This window comes from Stigmatopora nigra, chromosome 14, assembly GCF_051989575.1.
Source record: "Stigmatopora nigra isolate UIUO_SnigA chromosome 14, RoL_Snig_1.1, whole genome shotgun sequence".
Lineage (NCBI taxonomy): Eukaryota > Metazoa > Chordata > Actinopteri > Syngnathiformes > Syngnathidae > Stigmatopora > Stigmatopora nigra.
The window spans coordinates 12,199,050-12,218,491 of record NC_135521.1 but is presented as its reverse complement, the minus strand read 5'-3'; the positions used below and the strand labels follow the sequence as shown (position 1 = coordinate 12,218,491).

The following is a 19,442-nucleotide window of genomic DNA, read 5'->3' as shown; positions in this document are numbered from 1 at the left end:
TCACTTTTGTGTTTTATTATGTCGACTTTAATTCCCGGTTTCTTTTTATCACCTGCGAACATTTCTTTTTTTGCGCTGCATAAAATTACAGTACAGGCGGAAACAAAAGAGCCAAGTCCAAGTTAATTCGGCAGGCAAAAGCATGATTGCATGGGAAAAAAAAGAAGAAATTGCGTATTTTGAAGCAACACTGAGACATTTGAACTGAATAATATTGCCGTAAAACAAATACAAAGCGAAGTGTACGCTCATAAATATTTTTTTTTGAAATATATATTTATGGTTTGATGATTATTATATTTACTATGAAGATTATTGTTAGTATTTAAGCTCTGGCTCTGTTTCTGCTAGTTGCTCTTCATGTTGCGTTGCCCCTTGGTTGATCTTGCTGTCATTCTTTTGGAGAGACGAAACCACTAAGTCCTGAAAATCCCGTGCCATAGCGATGTTGCCACGGTTTTCTCTCTCTCTTTCTCTCTCTCTTTCTCTCTCTCTCTAATCTTTTCTCTCTCACATATATTCTCTTTCTCATTCTCTCATTCTCTTTCTCATTTTCACATTCATTCCGTTTCTCATTCCAAGTCTCTCTCATTCTTTCTCATTCTTTCTCTATCTCCATCTCTTTCTCTACCTCTATCTCATTCTCTATCTCTCTTGCTCGCTCTTTTGCTTTCAACTTCCCATTCACTAACACTGTAAGCATGCCCCATGGGACGATCCACTTTTTTACTCTTGAATAAAATATGCATGAACCTTTGGTATCGATACTGAGCCTTTGTTTCCTGGAGAAATATCTATAGCCTCATCGCAGTCAAACCCAACAGAAACTGGAAAAGAAATTCATTGCTTCTCCTCTGTTTTGCTAAAAAAAAGTCTTTATTTTAATGAAGAAAAAAAATTACCCATTTACTGAACTCCACTAACCAAGATTTGAACTCCAGTCTCCCACATGACAGTCAGGTGAGTAAACCTCTAGGCCACAAACTGGCCACAATTTTCTATGTCATTATTGGAAGGTCTTGACTCCAAATATATAGAAACAACTAATAGAAAATGTTTTCCAACTGGGATTTGAACCCCAGCCTCCCACATGACAGTCAGGTGAGTGAACCTATACGCCACTTTTTACAGCTCCCCCACTAACTAATGCACGTTATAGTGAAAACAATGTATTTTTTTTTAAGTCTGAGAGCCCAATCGACACGTATTTACAGCCACGCCCCCGCCACACCCACTGACTAATGCATGTTATTATGAAAACAATGTTTTTTGTTTTTTTAAAAGTATTAAAGTCCCAAAAAGCATTTACAGCCCTCCCACATACACACACATTGACTAATGCATGTTGTTATGAAAACGATTTCTATTATGTGTTTGTCTATGTTTAATGGGCGTGGCCGAGGTCAGAGTTCAAAAAGCCGACGTCATACCCCAAAATGGCCGATGAGACTGCACGGGAGTGCACTGCAGAGCTGCTGAGAATTGACGATTTGCCGAAGAAAGGTTGACAAACTTCTCACTGGACGCTGCAACACATTCAGTATGTTGTCGTTTGGGGATTTCGAAGCCCCAGTTCTCATTTAAAGACGTTTGACGGTAGCATGATCCGTTGATGTGATATAGCCATGACTGCAAAATGTTTGCAAACAAATTGGCTACATTGCATTACCGATCGCTCTTTGTTTAAAAAGTAATCATTCCATTGTGTGTTTCAGTCAATCAACAAGCACTGACTGCTGGGAAACATCATGAATGTGGCCCAAAACGACCAAAAAGGAGCAACTTGTCGACGCCACAACAAAGTAAGTCATTTTGAAATGGTTTGGATTTACTTATTCTGTGTAATATTTCACCGTCAGCGTTCAGTATTCAAGGCTTTGCTAAATTGGCTCATTTTTCGTCATACATTCAAATTTTGAATGAAAACACTAACTTTGTTTTTAATAACTAAAACCTGTGGATAAATCACCCACACAAATGCCTTTAGATGCTGTGTAACGAATTAACAGTAATCCCTCGATTATCGCGGTTAATGTAGACCGTTTTAAATGAAAAACCACAAAGTAAATCAATTAGTCTAATTTTATTTTTAAGAAAAATAGTGGTAAGTGGAGTAGTTTCCACTTGAGTTTCAATGTGGCTTTTTACATTTTTCTGAATTTAAAAAAAATTATAATCTGCCATGTAGTGAAACCATGAAGGTTGATGGATTAAAGACCTCAGGGCTTGGACCTTTTAGTTTTAACAAAATATAAGAGAAATTTATTCAGCCATAGTGCAGGAGTCATTTTTGACTCATTTAAACATAAGATAAAAACTAATAGATTTGAAATGATTGACTGAAAAACTTGAGGCCCCAAGTTTTGTTTTCCAAATAAAAAACCCTAACCCCTTAACTTTCTTAAAGACCTTTGGACCTTTTTTGTTTTAAATGTGGTTTTGACAAAATATAAGTATTTATTCAACTACAGTGCAGGGGTCATTTTTGATTCATTTAAACCTGGTAAAATAGCATTTTTAAGAACTAATAGATTTGAAACAATTGACTGTAAAACTTGATGCAGAAGTAGGCCCAAGTGTTTTGTTTTCAAAATAAAAGAGCCTAACCTCAGGGCTTGTACAAAACTATAGTGCAGAGGTCATTTTTGACTTATTTAAACATATTTTTTTTCAAGAATGGATAGATTTGAAATGATTGACTGAAAAACTTGATGCAGAGGTAGGCCTGTGTTTTATGTTTTCAAAATAAAAGCCCTCAAATATTTCTGTGATCCAGGTAAAACCCTACTTGTGAATGTTTTTTATTTTACTTAATTCTACCCATGACATTTTTCAAAATAAAAGGTAAGCATGTGCAAATGTTTTTAAACAAACTGCCTTAACTCTTTTTTTTGTCTTCCAGAATTCCACAAGGGGACCTGGTTTCTGCCTATGAACAGATAGGCTCAGACACCTTAATTTTTCAAAATAAAAGGTAAGACTTTCCATTGTTTTTTAATTAACTGTGTACTGACCCTTTTTTTTGTTTTCCAGATTTCCACTTTTTATGATGCTGGAGCTTTTATTTTCTGGATTACCTGCTGGTGACAAGAGGAACTACATCTTTTCAAAATAAAGGGTGAGCCCTTCCCATTGGTTTTTTATTTAACTCTGTGTACTGACCCCCTTTTTTTTTGTTTTCCAGAATTCCACCAGGGGGTGGAGGAGATTCCATTTTTTACGATGCTGGAGCACCAACGGGAACCAGCCTATGAAGTTTTTCAAAATAAAAGGTGAGCTCTTCTCATTTCTTTTTTATTTAACTCTGTACTGACCCCCTTTTTTTTGTTTTCCAGAATTCCACCAGGGGGTGGAGGAGATTCCATTTTTTACGATGCTGGAGCACCAACGGGAACCAGTCTATGAACTTTTTCAAAATAAAAGCTGATATCCTGTGTTTCCAGATTTCCACCTGGTGACAAGAGGAATTACTTCATCTTATTCAAGTTTTTCAAAATAAAAGCTTTGAAATGTACATGTTAGTCTTTATCTAACAAAAAATTGTCACAATCAAAATTTAAATTTTTATTTACAAGTAAACATTTGAACATCAACTTACTTAGAACATTTTTAGTTAAACAAAAAACAGCTTAACACTTAGAAAATAAAATCTAAAAAATGCAGGGGGATAAACACTTAGATAATAAAAATAAAGAAATGGTGTACAAACAGAAAATAAAATTAGGATAAATTAGTGAATAAATACATAGGAAATATATACTGGGAAAAGATGGACTTATTATTACATGAGAAGGGGGAATAACCTTCTAGTAAATAACAAAAAGTACTTGATAAATAAAAATACACATGTAGGAATAGATAAATAGAATATTGGAAGGAGGAATACAATTACAAAAAATTAGGGGCAGCTAGGTGAATGAAAATTTAGAAAAAACAGTGGATGAAATGGAGGTCCATTTTTAAAATGGAGTAAAGGGGATTTGAGAATTATAAAAATCTGGGGGAATAACTTTAAAAAATAAAATTTGAAGAAACTGGGAGAATAAATACTTGGAAAATAAAATTGGGGGTACACAGAAAATAAAACAGGTGGACACTTAGAAAAAAACCTGGGTGCATTAATCTAGAAAATAAAATGAGAAAAAATTCACTTGAAATTCCTGCTCCAACATTAAATGATCTAATGAAAGAGCTGTGGAAATGAATGGCCAGTGAAACGTCACATTGATGATGTAGGCTTTTATTTAATTTGGATTTTCAGAAGTACATAGCCACAATATGATGCAAGAGACATCTTCAAGTGGGCAACCTGCAAGGAAGATCTCTCAGGCCTGTTGCGTGCAAAAAAAAAAATAGCAAAAGTTTGAATATATATATATAGAGAGAGAGACCGGAGATTCAACTTTTACCTTGATCTGGCCCAGTCTCCTCTTTTGTAACCTCAAGAGTGTTCTAGGCACACAAGAGCTGCATCTTGGTGCTAAACAGGGAAAAATTGCACACAAAAAAAGCACAAGTTAGCATTTATAGAGACTGGAGATTCAACAGATATGATTATGTTTGGGGGAGTTATTTTGATTCTAAACAGGGAAAACTGTATTTAACCAAGGTATTTGGGGTTGCCAAACAATTACAGGATATAGAAATCTTACAAGAAATTTAATAAACGATCAAGATAAAGAATGAAAATAAGCTAGAGTGATAAGTGCTATTTTCCCTTTTCCAGACAGCTAGGAGAAAGTTGGCCTAACAGTTTGGTATAAGATTTTTTGTTGTTGTTGTAAAAATAGAACCATTACAAATCGGAAACGAGTGTTTAGCAGTCCCAATGAAAACTAGCATCACAAACAAAACAACAGGATTCCAGACTAAGTCGTGCCTCTGGATGTAATTCTAGAGTTAGCATTTACCCAGCAAACTGTCAGTTGAGATCTCGGCGTTGTTTGATTAAATTTAAAGTCTTGCTACACGACTCCATAATGGAGAGAAAACAAATAAAATACTTTCGAAGTCAAATCGTGACGCTAACGCTAATGCTAAATAGTAACATGCAGCACAGAGCCGGTGGGGAAAAGAAGCCCAAACTTCAAATGTCGACGGTGTGTTAAACCTGGCATTAAACTAAGAGATTTGTTGGCGTTTTGGGCTCAATTGATTGCTAAAAAAATCTCCCGATCGCGTGATAAAAACGAGGTAAAAACCCCTACCTCGTTGGCGTGCTCGTCGAAGCGTCAGCATGGGAATGGCTTTCCAAAAGAAAGTGTCATTGCGCATGCGCTTAATAAACTCTCCTACGTCAACACTAGGCGCAACCACGCCCATATTGTTCCGTCGCATTGAAAGTGGCAAAGTTGGGGGGGTATTGTTTACCTCGCTCCAACTGGTGGTTTGTCCTCCAAAACTTGTCTATGTTTTGAAGATGACGTAGAATAGTCGTGAGTTCTGTGGTCCTGATGCTGTGAAACAGTACGTATTACACAGACAGTAAACGGTGCCATCATGGGGAAAAGGGGTAAAAATAATAATTAATAATAAAAGTTTGGATTTTATTTTGTGCGCAATTGCGCACGCGCGCAGTTGAGAGGGAACATTGATTGTAAGCAGCTGACATCATCTGACATGTTGACTCAATTGTAACAATAAGGCGCAGTGTTCTGGCCTGTACTAAACAAGACAGTTTTATAATTCTCTTTGCAATATAGGATGGTTGGAGCTTTGAGAGTTGGATGCTGCTCAGGGGTTTTACAAACATTTCTGATATGCTGTGGAATCATATTATATGAATCAGATTCGATATTTTTTAAAGTTAATGTCATGGAGGTCTATAATGTTTTTTGTTGTGTTCTTGCGAGTTACAATGAACAACAGAGGTTACTTTGTTAACTATGTTGGCAAGTATACACTACTATTGTATATTTTACCAATTGTGTATTCTATTTTTTTCTATTCATTTGATTGTTTTAAGAGGGATTAAGCATTTTAGTCACTTCTATACATTCATGATGAACATGACGCATGGCATTGTTTCCCCTGGCAGTCTCGGCTTGTTCTTGTTGTTTCATTCCAAACATTTTCTGCATAAATCATTTTATCAGTGGGCGAGAGTGAATTCATTGTGAAAAGCACTTTTTTTCTCCAAATATTTGTCTGAAAAGTGTAACATATAACCAATAAATAAAGAGAAATATACGTCAAATGTTATATTTATTGTTGTTAACAGACGTTGTGACAATCTTGGTTAAATATTTTGCATGTATTGCTTTTTTTGTTAGAATTCCTAGGGAAAAACAAACAAGTTTTTCTGCATTATTGTGAAGACTGCTGATCTCGAAGGAGAAAAATGTTCACAGTCATTGTGACTCAACAGACATGTGGTTTATATATTGTTCCAAAAGTTTTCCACTTAAGACTCAATGAATGAATGAATGAATGGGTAAAAATGTTTTAGGCCATGATTTCCTCATTGTGTGTTTTTTTTAAAGCAATGACATGATTCAAATGTGACGTGGTATTAAAAGGGTGGGTTTAAATACAGTAGAATAGGATGACGTTTTCAAAAATTGCAGTATTGGTGGACCACACCATAAGGTATACGTAGTATTTATGAGTAAGGTTTTGTTTCAGACAGGTGTTACTCAATCATGAGTAAGGCAAAGCTCACGTCACAAGCCCGGACCTGCCAGGGTCACACAATTGCAATCTTGCCACCATCTTGTGTGGAAGCACAAGGCGAAGTAGGGAGGCAACAATTTTCCACTGAGTTGTTACATAAAAAATAACGTCAACAGCTTTTGTAAGACTACAGTTAGATTATCATATAACACGAGTGCGTATCGTAAACTATATACTACTAGTTATTATGCAAGGAAAAACCTGATTGCATCATTATACATCTACAAGATATTGAATTGTTGTTATTTCTATTTGAACATTTATAACAAATTTCTACAAAAGATAAATTAAGGAAACGTTTTATCTTGTTGTTCTTTACAATAACACATTACTAATCAATTTACCACTCAAAACAAAGGGGCACACTTTCTACTTTTGCTCAAAAAGGCTTGTTATTTACTTCAAACTCAGCAGAATAACACAAAGTTAAAAAATAGGGAGTTATCAAGCTGTAGTTGAGAAATTGCCATTATTTCGCTATACTATCTAACTCATTGCATGTCATTGACGGTGCTAGACGTCAAATTTATTTAAACGAAGTACCAGGCGTGCCTACTGATCATTCCGTGCCATTGGCGGCGACGGACGTCCAATTCTTTTAAATAGGAGAAAGTAATAATTCCTGCATGAAAGGGTTAAACGACCGAGTAGTCATCTTTGAATAGCTGTCCAGCTGTTCTTAGAAATGAGTTAAATGCATCTTTTATCGCATTATAGGCTGTTTTTGTGTGCGTGTTTTTTGTTACCTGTCTGCAATACTCTGCCAAATTGCGTGAGACACTTTCTTCCGTCGAAGCCCCGCCCACATGACAGCAAACTCAGCTGATGCAACAAAACTCCTCCGCTATAAAAGCTCTCATCTGTTTATCTCCTTACTTCCATTCGCAGTTCCTGCAGTACATGGAGAAGATACAAACTAAACACCCGGACGCGACACCGGAGTTCTATAAATACAAATCAAAATGGTATATACCGCGGCTCTTCTATTTGGAAATAAACTCCCAGTATTTGGAGAGGAAGAAAGCGTCACGGACATGATAGGAACTTACTTTTTTAGGCTCGCGTCCCTGCCTCAAGAGGACAGTTCGATCCGACGGGGAAGCGTCGACAGCTTTGACGACACCAACTGCACTTTACAATGTAAGTATATCCAGAATGGGATGAATAGTTTAGACTCAGAACGGCTACGCAAAGTAACGCGATCACGAGATTCACCTGTGGTTTGGTTGAACTAATTTATGTAGCGGAAGCTTACCATGCGAACTCATTCTGATGTAAGTAATGCGGCAGTAGAATCAGCTGATGTCGTGCTGAGCTGTTCAGTTGACCTGGCTTCTAAATGTAATGTCTTTTGTTCTCATAGTTCTCTGCATTTATGTTTTGTCAACTATTTTGAATAGATAGTTAATGGGAAAAAATGTGTATACTTTGTTCTGGATCTATAGTTGAAAACTACCAATACAATCCTACACTAGGATTGTCAAAGGTCTGACTATATAATAGTAAAAGCCAGAATGTCTTTTTGTTACAAAAATCCAAGGCCAACTTGCACTTTAATTTGTTAAATGTAGTCCTTTTTAGATGAAAATTGTTAAGCAAAATTCTAAATGTATTGTCACTTACACTGATTTCAACAGGTTTTGCCCATACCACTAATTGAAGCTCTTAATTAACTAGCTCCACTTAGTGATAAATTTGAAAATGTATGCTGGATTTAAGCTTCTTGCGTGGACTATATTCATAGTTTTAATAATTTGTGTTGGGCCAGGTTGATCAGTTTTGAAACTTCTATGGTTGTATTTGTATTAATTAATGTCTTTGTCTTTACAGATCCCAACATGGAGGTTTGTTTGGAGGACGAAGCCAAAATCCTTCAACAAGATCTGAAGGACCACATTGAAAGATGCCTAAGTGAGGCCAAGGCATCAGTCCTTCAGTGCAAAGTGTTACTCCTCCCCTGCCAAATGACCGCCAAAGTCAGCCGGGATATCCTTCGCTCGTCCTCAGACGAGCCTTGCGGGCTACGGGGCGCCTCCATCGGGGTCTTCGTGGAGACCGACGAAGGACTCAAGTCTTTAGGGGAAATTTTCCCCATTTCCAATGTCATCCCGACATTTGAACTCTCCGTCGTATTTAAATCAGACAAGAGCGATTGCTGGCCATCACTCAAGAGCATATTCGATGGCAATAACGTATTGAAGTTGAAGCCAGAGTACAAGTTGATCAAAAGGAAGCTATACTCCTCTGCCAGTCCAGTCATTCATGAGTTCAACTAAAGCCAATGATCAGAAGAGTATTCCTTATCAAGGTGTGTGAAATGGACAGAAATGGATAGCATGTTTGGCTAAATTGACACCATTGGATATATCATACTAAAGTATTACAAGATGGCGGAAGAGTATCCTGAGATGAACATGGTGCAATATAAGTCACACAACTGGAGTTCCATATATATGAAGCTCATGTTTTTAACCAATATATAGACTCTCAACCAAATGTGGCATTGTGGTGAATATTCTAGTTTTGTGGGCATAAGAAGTTGAATGTTTTGATTGTGAGAGCACATGGTAAAACCCTGCTTGTCGGTGGTGTTAAATTTGCACATATTGTTCTGAGTATACACTGTTTAAGTCCCCTCTGGAAGGGGCAGGTTTCATTCTAACTGTATTATTCTGTATTTTTATTTTTGATTAAACATTTTGGTCACAATTTTTTTTGCTTTTTTATTTGGTGAACTATGGACACTTTGCCATGAGGGGAACTATGTAATACCAAATAAATTTTATTAGAAACAATAATGAAATCTAATTTTTTTGTATTTATTTTTTTCCAAATATGTATTTTCTACATTCATATATAACCGGTACTGCAAACTACATAATTTTGGGACCTCTGAAATTAAATTATTAATGCAATGTGCACATATTGTGATGGCATTAAAAAGGTGAAGTATTTAAACTTTAATTTAATTTAGTGTTGGATTCTCTTCAAATATATAAATATATTGTATATTCAAACAGCTGGAAGATGAAAACTTTAACCCCTGTGACCCTAATGAAGATAAAGCGGCCCAAAGAATGAGAAGAGATTCTTACTAAGTACAAAACCAGATATTTGTTAGCCTAGTATTGTAGTAATCAGTAACATACTGAACTGAACCCTCTCAAAGTGCACCAACGTCTCATATAAGCAAAACAAATTAGGTCACTATGTCCTAATCCTGAAACACTTGCTTAACCAAGTTCCATTTCCATTCTATAAACTCCGAGCATAAAACTTTAACAATTTGAAGAAACTTTCATGCAAAAAAACTGTTTCCAAAACATCCAAGTAGCTAGTTTAAAACATCTTTTATTTAACAAATGTACAACAAAACTTATGATCCATTTATTAGCTACCCAGACACAAACTCTAAATGGTCCATCACATGAGCACAAAACATGTTTTTTTTTTCTTACTTTCATCTAGGACACATTACATAAGCTGTCTTCTTGACCACGCCACACACCCTGGCAACACGCTAATATGTTAGAACTAAGGCATACATCAATGGTAGTTTTGACCGGCTTTCTATCACTCTTTATCAATGTTGTTAAGAAAAGTATCACTGGGTTCAATTCAATTTCTTTTGTGCAACTGGGGGGAAAAAGTAATGGCAGGAATCATTGCAAATGACTCATTAATTGCTTTGAAACTAAAATATTTCTTTCTTTTTTTGTCCAGCTGAAAATTGTTAAGGTGGAGCATTCATTGACATTAATAGAGAAAAGGGAGTTAACACATAAAATTACTAAATGATTACACAACAGAAAATTCCAATGTGCAACTCAAAATATACTTTGGACTAAATTAAAATAAAGAAGATAGTTCTCTAGGTTTACATTTACTTCAAATTTCACTTTTTTTTTTTTTGCAAATAAAGAATTGCATGCACTTACCACTATGGTTATCTTCTTAATAGTTATTCTCCACTCAATGAAGAAATAGGGAGTCCCTCACATCCTACATTTGTTCTCAAGCTTTTTCAGTTGATTAACACTGTGAAAGAATTACAGTTAATAAAGTTCCAATATTTGTTATCACAAAGATAGGTGTGCTTTCCTGTAAACGCTTCAAAAACACAAACTAGTCAATGTTTTCTTAACCCAATACACTAAAAAATCATGAACTATTTTTGTTCAAACTTAAATTGAAACACAGGTATATTTTTCCACCCCATTTTGCAATCTCCAATGTCCATGAATGCACCACCAAACAAGATGAACATGCTCCTAGCTGGTAACTACGTACGAAAGAGAAAAAAATCGATGCAGCTCTACCAAAAACACATCAACATATCCATCCGCACGTACCGTATGCTCGTCTCTAGGAAAGAACAAATGTACTAGCAGAAGTGTGCTAACACACTAGGCCCACAGACTGAACAGCTCTTTCTATTGAACCACTGGACCAAACCTATTCTTTTCCCATCTTTTTGGTCTTCAGGCATCTTGCTCAAGTCTATTTCTTCATTTTCAGGTCAGCTTCCATTGCACTACGGCGACCCCTGGTGCCGCCATCCTGTAGAAGAGAAAGCGTTGAGGAGGAATGAAAGACAATTTAAAATCGAGAAGGACAAAGATTAACTGGACAGAGAGTCTGTCCATACACATAATACACAGAAGGCCCACCTCTGTGTGGGATGGGAGTGGGGGGCTTCCTACTCAAATGGAAAACAGAAAATAAAATGATCAAGACAATAAATCCAAGAAAAGAAATCATATCATGCAGACAGAGAAGAAACAAAAAGAGCTATGGGTCAATGTCCTGATGGTGTCTGGTATTTACTGGGCTTTTAATATCTGAATTGTATTTTTCCATTACTAAACAGTACTTGAGTGCATCCGCCTGCATTAAATCCAGGCTAAGAGAGAATTACATTTTTTTTACAGTTTTAAACAACCCAACAACTAGTTAAGAGTGTACACGAGACTGTTAAGTATACAGACTGATAGTTTCACTCTTTGTGCGACATTAGTTGATAAGTGACAGTGTTTCAACATAGTTAAGTCAACAACACAACAATGTGTTGAAACACCTCACAGATGATTAAATTATTTGTCTTAATTTGTTCACAAATCTGTAAACGAAAGTTCAATAGATTTAACAAACCTAACTATAGATAAAGATAGAATAGACCCTACAAATCAAATAGTTAATGAGTGAGGCAAGTTAAGTTGCAACAAGCACAAAAGTGTCTATAGATATCCTTTAAAATCTGCTGTGATTCCCTTAAAAGGTCCCCTAAAAGTATGTTTTTTGGACAATTACCTCTCTCTTTGAATCTAAAAGTCTATTTTGAATAACAATTTAGATAAATCGACCACTTTCAGGACTATCAAAAAAAAGCAACCTACTTATTTGAATGATTTAGAAATGTCTTATTGACAGTTTGCGATGATGATCTGTGACCCAATCCACTTTTCTCATGCCACAAATGTCAAAGTGAAAAGAGAAGACGGGTGAACTGATGAAGCGGTTGCAATGACAAAAGCGTGCGCGGAAACATGACCTGCTTCTGAGGGAAAAAAAAAAAATCAGATCAATAGCCTGCATACTTACAAAAAGAGAGAGAAGGAAAGCAGGAGAGGCCATTGGGACCATGTCCTACAGACGGACACACATTGGATTGATAAGGAAAGAACACACACACACAGACATCGTGTGAGAAAATGTCATCTACGTACGTGTCAGTCCGTTAACTGGCTAAGCCAATGGAAAGACAAGCACCAAAACGCAAACTAACTTCTTGACCAAGTCATTCTCCAAAGGTGTAATATCACAAAATGTTGTTTTTTGTAATTAATTGGAGTCTTTGAAGCAGACATGAATATTTACATACATACGGAGAAGTTAGGGAAGTATAGTTAGCGTGCAACTAAAAGTAAAGCATTTAAAAAGGTGAGCAGAAAGTAGACAGTCAGGCAAATAAAGACCAGGTTTCAGTGTTCCGTGCATCCCAAGGTGTGTCTGTCTAGCTAAAAAAAATAATGTTAAATGGACTAGACAAGATAAAAAGAAAAACAACCAAATTTCATTACTTATTGTGGAATGTAATCAATATTTTTTTCCATCTATACATACCATTGATTGTGGTAATGTGCCATAGCTGGTGAAGGAGAATACTCCATTCACTGCTATACATATTTTGAGAGATGATTGACAGTCATATGCCACTTTTATAATCCCAACTCATAGAAAAATCTCAATATAAACTGTGAAACTAAAAAATACATGCGTGCCCAATGTGGTTGCCATTTTAGTTTTGTTTAAATTTGTCTGGATTTTTAGCACACCTAAAAAAAAACTGCAAAAAAAAGACAAATGCTGACACACATTTGAGTAAGCCCTTTTTCTGCCATTTTAAGTTGTTTAACACACCTTCTCAGCTGGTTCGCCAGGTTTGCGACTTCCTTCCCTTCCACGGAGGCTCTTCGCAGAGATGGCGCTCTCCGAGGTCTGCATAATGAGCTGCGTGGCCAGGAACTGCTGGACATGCTCGAGTACATCTCGCTGCATCTCCAGGGCCATGTGATAGACGTCGTGGTCGGACGAGTTGTACATGACAGCGTTCTGAAACATCAGCATGATGTCACGCTGGAATTCCGCTGTGGTACGGATTACACCCGATTCGATGTTCTTCTTTATTGCGGAGAGGTCCATTGGTCTGAAAAAGGGAAGAGGCATTAGAGAGGATAGTTTCTTATGTATGTTTGTATGTAAGAACGTATCTTATCAATGAAATAATTTTAAAAAACTGGGGGAAATAACTTCCAAGGAAATTTTCATTTTGCAAACATAAGCAAATGTTTTAACAATCCCCTTATTTGTTCTTGAGTTCTTGAACACGAGTATATAGACAAACAGAATTGCAGTAAACAACCTATGCTTTAGCTAAGATTTTCCTGTTAGCAGGTCATTTATTTTCTTTTATTGGGTAGTTTTTTTTATCCTGCATCACAATTAATTCTAGAAAAAAAATAGTACTAAAACTAATGAGAAACTAGCAAATTTGATTTAAAACTGTTAAAGCAATTTGGGGAATTAAAGGGAAAAATAATCATTGAACTCAACATAACAAAATGATATGGAATAATCCCAAATGACTAAAACCTTGGTCAAGGTGTCATGTGACACAATGCTCATACCTGTGGACAATGCTGTGGTAACCAGGGGCGATGTCATCTGACACTGGTTGCAAGAAGACGCTTGCATACCTTAGAGAAGAATGTAGAAAGAAAAATAAAAAAGGCCAGTTGAGTTTTAGAGAAGCCCTCAATTTCCCGGTTTTAGGTTAAACTGTGAAGGAAGCATCACCTGTGGTTAGCAGCAGCTCTCCACACCAGCATAATGGCTTTCTTCCAGATTTTCTGGGCTTGTACTGCCTCTTGATCTTCACCACATGTGGAGCTAATATAAACAAAAGAATGGCTAAATGCATCCATATCTTAATATGTCTGAATTGCATCTTTTGAGGATTCTCACAGCTGGGAAGAAGAAGCAGGGCTGCTGGCCAATGAATCGGCAGTATAGCGTTGCGAGGGCGGCCCATAACCGTCTTCACTTTCACTAGCTGCCCGCTCCACTTCGGATAAATACGGACCCTCGCCTTCACCGCATTCTTCTTTCAACTCCATTCCTTCTTCTGGGTCACATTCACTCCCCGCTTCTTCCTCTTTCACCTCCTGAGTTGAAAAACATAGCAATATTTTATAGACGTCTCCAAAAAAATGACAATAATGTTCACTATTACCTTAGATTCTCTGCCAGATACAGAACTGTCCTCGGAATCTGTGGGCATAAATAATGTATTATTATGATGGAGGAATTGGTATTCACATACTTTCATTGTATCTGGTTTGTTCACCGAGGCATGGCGGGTTTGCCTCAGGCTGATTCCACTCCTCGACTTCGGTCTTCACTTCTGCATTTGTGTCGGTCTTCTCGTTGTTCTCCTGTTCTGCGACATCACCTTCAGCTGCCACATCGTCCGAAGATTCACACAAAGCAATGTCGCCTTCACTCGTGGCTGCCTCACAGTTTTCTTTGACATGTTCGGAGGTGCTTGTATTTTCCGGTTGATTTTTGTCATCTAGCTCGACAGAGGTTGGGATAGACACCGCCGCATTGTTACATGGTTCTTCTATGTGTTCATTCTCTTCGACGGGTGATGTTGTGTCCGATTCTTTTAGTTCCTGAGTCTCCCAGGGGCCTGGTAAGGTGTGTCCTTCAGAGACAGCTTCTTCACATAGAGATAGCGCTGCTTCCACTGCTGCTGCATCTAATGCCTCCACTGAATCGTCCACCTGGCAAAGAGAGCAAGCAAGTGGTGTCTAATTGAAGTTCCAATTCTATAATAACAATTGTCATTAATCAATATTGATGGTTCCTCAAACTTGTCCATTCCTAAATAGAAGTGTGCACTAAACTTGAAGTAGAATTGAAAAAAAATGAACAAGAACCACTGTTTTAAAATTCTGGGAATCAAGTTAAAATTTCCATCTTTCATTGTCTAGGCTAGTGAGGACTTGGCATATTGTCACTTTTTTAATCCATACTAATTAATTTATCTCACCGACCGAGGCCCACATAATTGATCCCTATCCCTAATCACATTTTGAGATGTCAATTACATACAAAATGTTTATAGAATGCATGTAAAACTGCAAAAGAAAGAAAACATAAAAAAGGCAGGTGGACATCTACAAAACCCATAGTTTTTGGGCGAACACAAGAGATAAAAAGCAGTATATGTTGATACAAAAGAAAATGACCTTCTCCTCAATGATGGCAATGATGTCCCCTACAGTCTCCAGATCGAGTTCATCCCCCATATAAGAGACAGCGACAAGGTCTTCTTCTACTAGCTCCGTTTCTTCACTCAGCTCTGCCTTCACTGCTGCTTCCACTTCTCCTTCTACTAACAAAAATTAACCCAATTGAATAACAAACATGGCTATCTTACTCACCAAAGACAGGTGAAATTAAATTAAGACAACCAAAAGAGTTGCATTGCATAAAATTGAGCACATTGACCTGTCATGACTCCATGCGCAGACGGCAATGGGGCGGCAACAACAGGAGCAGTCTGTATTCCATTGCTCAGACTGCCAGCGGAGTCTCCTTCAGTTACCTGGAAAAGCAAATGTATAAAATGAAACACAGATTATACTAAAAATATAGTTTATATACTATGAGTCAAAGATCAGGACCTTTAATAAATACTATATATGTTGTATTTGTGTCTTATTTACTTAAACTAGCTGAAAGCATTGACATTTTGTCCTAATTTTCTTTTAAGACCGAATACTCCCAAAAAATATATTTTGAAAGGAAAATACCCTGTCAATAATTCTATATATGATATTAATAAATAGAATTTGAACATGTTTTGTTGTTGTTGCAAAATTCAGGCTATGCTGGTTCTCACAAGGCGGGGGCTGGCCGAGATGTGGTTGCCTTTTTTCAGCAGTTCCGACAATAGCGGAGACGGTGGAGGCGTAGTTTTCTGAGCTAGGAGTCTCTTCTGTGGAGAATCCTCCACAAGAGCAGCGTGGCTTCCATCTTTAATGCCTGAGCCTTGCCCCTCTGACACTGGAAGTAAAAAACTGACACCTTGGACCTGCAGAAAAAGAAAAGTGAGCAGCCAACATTGCTCAGAGAATTAGAACAACTGTAATGCAAGTTGGGACATTCCTGAAAATGAACTCGTACTTTAAGAAATTAAATTGTAAGCAAGTTCTTACGGTGTGTGTGCTGGTGTCATCTGAGGCGATGCCTGCAGGTTCCGAAGGTGGTGTGGGGGCAGAGGAGTCTGGCTGGGAGTCCACACTGGTGGGACTGGCTCCCAATGGGGATCGAACGGTGACACCGGGGAAACGCTTGGGCGTGTTCTTAATAGCCTGACGAGCTGAAAGACAGAAAGAGTCAAAACAGAAATATAAATTCAAATAACAAACCTGTTTTTAGAAATGAAACAGAATAAATCATAACGCCTTATCAATCATATACACTGTCAGCCTGTCCCAGTTCTCTGCATCAATGGCAGCCGAGCAGTAAAATAGTTTCTCCAACCTAAATTCCAAATGTTTTGTAAATTTCTCACCTTGATATGCCATTTCTGTTGCTCTTTTTTTCTTATCTGCCTCTTCCTCATCCTGTGTTTTCTTTCTATAATGGAAATATGACAAATATTTAAGCAATTTGGGCATTTTTAAGAAGTAGATACTTTAATAAAGGAAAACACTATAAAGTTCTTACAGTGTAATCTCTGCCCACACTTCTTTTAGCTGGGGGTCCATGTGACCGGTCTGTATCATATCGGCATCTTTTTTCAATTTCCTACAGAGATGAGATGCGTACATGTCACATTAAAAAGTTTTAAAAAATCTGACAGCATCCTAAAGAAGTCATAATTACCTGTATTGTTCTTGTGTGTCTCGCAATAGTTTTTTCAGTTCTTCTATCCTTTCAGTAGTTAGCCTCCGAACAATTACATCTTCAATGGTCTCAACCACTTCGCCCTTTTCACCACGCTTACGCCTGGAACAATAACATACGGAATATAAATCTGGATTACAAACCAAAAGTTAGGCTGTAATTTTGGACTGGGTATTTGTATTTTCTGGTACTGACTTAGGGGCTTCTGTTGCTTCCAGTAGCTCAGAGTATTGTGAGGCACAGTGCTGTAATGTACACATATGAAGAAATTATTCCTGATACGCAATTATATTATTATATAAGCAATTGGGAACTTTTACCTTCTGTGAGAACCAATCAGGCGGTCGACCTGGCTCGGAAAAAGGTTTGATGGCTCTACTTACAGATACCCTTCAATATCAGAATTAAAATGACTTGGAATTAGGAAAGTTAGGGATGTTATACTTTAAGAACACAGAGATATATATTTACCAGTTTTGGTCACCACTCCTCATAACAGAAGAGGCCAGGCACAGTTTCTCTCTGACTGACCATGGCTCTGTCGGTCCCACATTCAAAATCTTATGTTCTGGGAAAATGTAGAAGGACAATTAAATTGGACAAAAGGTTTGAAACCCATTCGTTTATTTAACTGACACAGGGATACAATAATATAGGATATGTTTACAATATTTTGAGTTGTAACTGTTGGTTTTGGGCATTTTATACTTAAATTACTGTGCAAGTTAAAAAAAAGCAACGCACACTTGAATCTCAAGTGTTCAGCATGCAATTCTCTCATTTGAAAAAAAAATCACTATTTATAATAACCCAATAAGGAGAGTTAATGAAATACATACTCGTCCCGATTGCATTATGTTGCTACCATGATGATTTCAAGCGCCAAATTTATACATATCTATATATTGCCGATCTTGAAATCATTTATAACAACAGTAGATGAATGAAATTATTGGAAACAATAAACAGAAAAAGGAACAATATTTTAGGATGATAACACAACGAAGATATGTTTAAAATTCATTTTGCGTTAGCTTAGCTTTGTTATTACGGGGGAAGACAATGGTGAGACACAACCATCTAGGCGATATAGCGTTTATTTAAGATGACGAATTACACATTCTGGACTAAATCAAGGTAGTCGTAGAGGTTTGTAATTAATTCGATACATTTTTGTTCTCTAAAGTAATTAGAAAAACCTCCCAAACAAATAAAATAATACTCACTGCCTATGCCGCTCGCCATTCCTTTTGTGACAACAAGGCCGAGGGCCCAATTTCTGCCGGATGGTTTAGAGTGGTACACAAGTTATAGTCAATATCTTATTTACGGGTCTAGATATATAAAGGTGGAGTCATCGGCGTAAGTGACTTTCTCAAACAAAATACTTTCATATCGCTGCAAACTTAACTGATTTACAAACAATTGGGCTTATTATACATCATCTTAACTTGCCAATGATTAAGACTGTTAACAGTACATTTGCTGGATCTCTGAGATTTATAAAATATAAAACACTTGAGCAATTCATTTATATTACAAAGTAGAGAATCCTCTCAAAAGACCCCGACGCAAAAGGGCTCATATCTCCGTCGGCTCACCGAGCGCTCCAAATATCTAGTCACATATATATTTTGTCTATTGTGCGCGCATCGTATATAAATAAAACATGCAACGCGCTCATTGCGCAAAATTGTACATACATTAGAATGTGTCAACGAAGACTCCCTATTAAATATCTGACTATACATTACAGTCAGCAGGCTAGACCTAACTGTATTTTAGCAATGACATTTGATGCAATTAGTGTTTTATTTTAACAATGAGAAAGAAGACACATAATCATTTAAATATTGGCTTTATTTCAACAAGACTAAGAAATGTAGTTTAAAATACATTTTTCTTACAATTCAACATCTATCGTCATCTTGTTTCCATAACATTTAGGAGATACTCTGACATGTAAAAATCTGTTGTACTGTTACGGCCTCTTTTAGAGACATCTAAAACGGCTGCTCTTTATTTACACTTCTCTTATTCTTTTCAGTCATCCACACAGTCCCTCCTCAGAGATGATTGAGTCCATTCAGTTTCCTTGTGGACCATAGACATTCTAAAGACTACCAACACCTGTCCAACTCAACTTAGTCACTAGACTGAAGTTGATCTGTGGTTAAAAAAAACACAACATACTGCAGTGGGACCGACTCCTGCCATCTGGAAAAATGCTGCTCCGGCCCGCAAGCACAGACATACACCATTTCCCAAAAAAACATTTACTCTGAAAGTTT

General features: G+C 37.1%; 2 protein-coding genes and 2 long non-coding RNA genes across 8 annotated transcripts; 2 read left to right on the top strand and 2 right to left on the bottom strand.

Annotated features, from left to right (window-relative positions):
- Window positions 1-1,264: 1,264 nt before the first annotated feature.
- LOC144206989 (uncharacterized) lies at window positions 1,265-3,514 on the top strand. Of its 2 annotated transcripts, none has more exons than XR_013328535.1 (6): window positions 1,265-1,596; window positions 1,716-1,802; window positions 2,903-2,974; window positions 3,034-3,118; window positions 3,185-3,272; window positions 3,336-3,514. It is a non-coding gene; the product is annotated as an uncharacterized LOC144206989 (long non-coding RNA). The 2 variants fall into 2 exon arrangements; XR_013328534.1 differs by having other exon boundaries at window positions 1,415-1,503.
- Window positions 3,515-4,207: 693 nt separating this feature from the next.
- On the bottom strand, window positions 4,208-7,572 carry LOC144207327 (uncharacterized). Of its 3 annotated transcripts, XR_013328632.1 has the most exons (4): window positions 7,419-7,572; window positions 5,371-5,456; window positions 4,410-4,480; window positions 4,208-4,331 (listed from the first exon to the last, which is right to left on the bottom strand). It is a non-coding gene; the product is annotated as an uncharacterized LOC144207327 (long non-coding RNA). The 3 variants fall into 3 exon arrangements; XR_013328634.1 differs by lacking the exon at window positions 5,371-5,456; XR_013328633.1 differs by lacking the exons at window positions 5,371-5,456; window positions 7,419-7,572 and adding an exon at window positions 5,208-5,298.
- LOC144207326 (DNA damage-inducible transcript 4-like protein) lies at window positions 7,532-9,381 on the top strand. Of its 2 annotated transcripts, none has more exons than XM_077732731.1 (2): window positions 7,532-7,812; window positions 8,503-9,381. In XM_077732731.1, the coding sequence occupies exons 1-2, from the start codon at window positions 7,635-7,637 to the stop codon at window positions 8,946-8,948; spliced, it is 624 nt and encodes a 207-aa protein (XP_077588857.1). In that variant the 5' UTR covers window positions 7,532-7,634; the 3' UTR covers window positions 8,949-9,381. The 2 variants fall into 2 exon arrangements, with proteins under 2 accessions (XP_077588857.1, XP_077588858.1); XM_077732732.1 differs by lacking the exon at window positions 7,532-7,812 and adding an exon at window positions 7,836-8,013.
- Window positions 9,382-10,006: 625 nt separating this feature from the next.
- On the bottom strand, window positions 10,007-18,528 carry brd8b (bromodomain containing 8b). Its single transcript, XM_077732733.1, has 19 exons — window positions 18,378-18,528; window positions 17,623-17,719; window positions 17,472-17,541; window positions 17,347-17,396; window positions 17,131-17,253; window positions 16,972-17,052; window positions 16,817-16,881; window positions 16,458-16,621; window positions 16,142-16,333; window positions 15,748-15,844; window positions 15,486-15,628; window positions 14,579-15,017; window positions 14,465-14,502; window positions 14,197-14,396; window positions 14,029-14,121; window positions 13,860-13,928; window positions 13,093-13,378; window positions 12,274-12,318; window positions 10,007-11,232 (listed from the first exon to the last, which is right to left on the bottom strand). The coding sequence occupies exons 1-19, from the start codon at window positions 18,394-18,396 to the stop codon at window positions 11,173-11,175; spliced, it is 2,331 nt and encodes a 776-aa protein (XP_077588859.1). The 5' UTR covers window positions 18,397-18,528; the 3' UTR covers window positions 10,007-11,172.
- Between the last annotated feature and the right edge of the window lie 914 nt (window positions 18,529-19,442).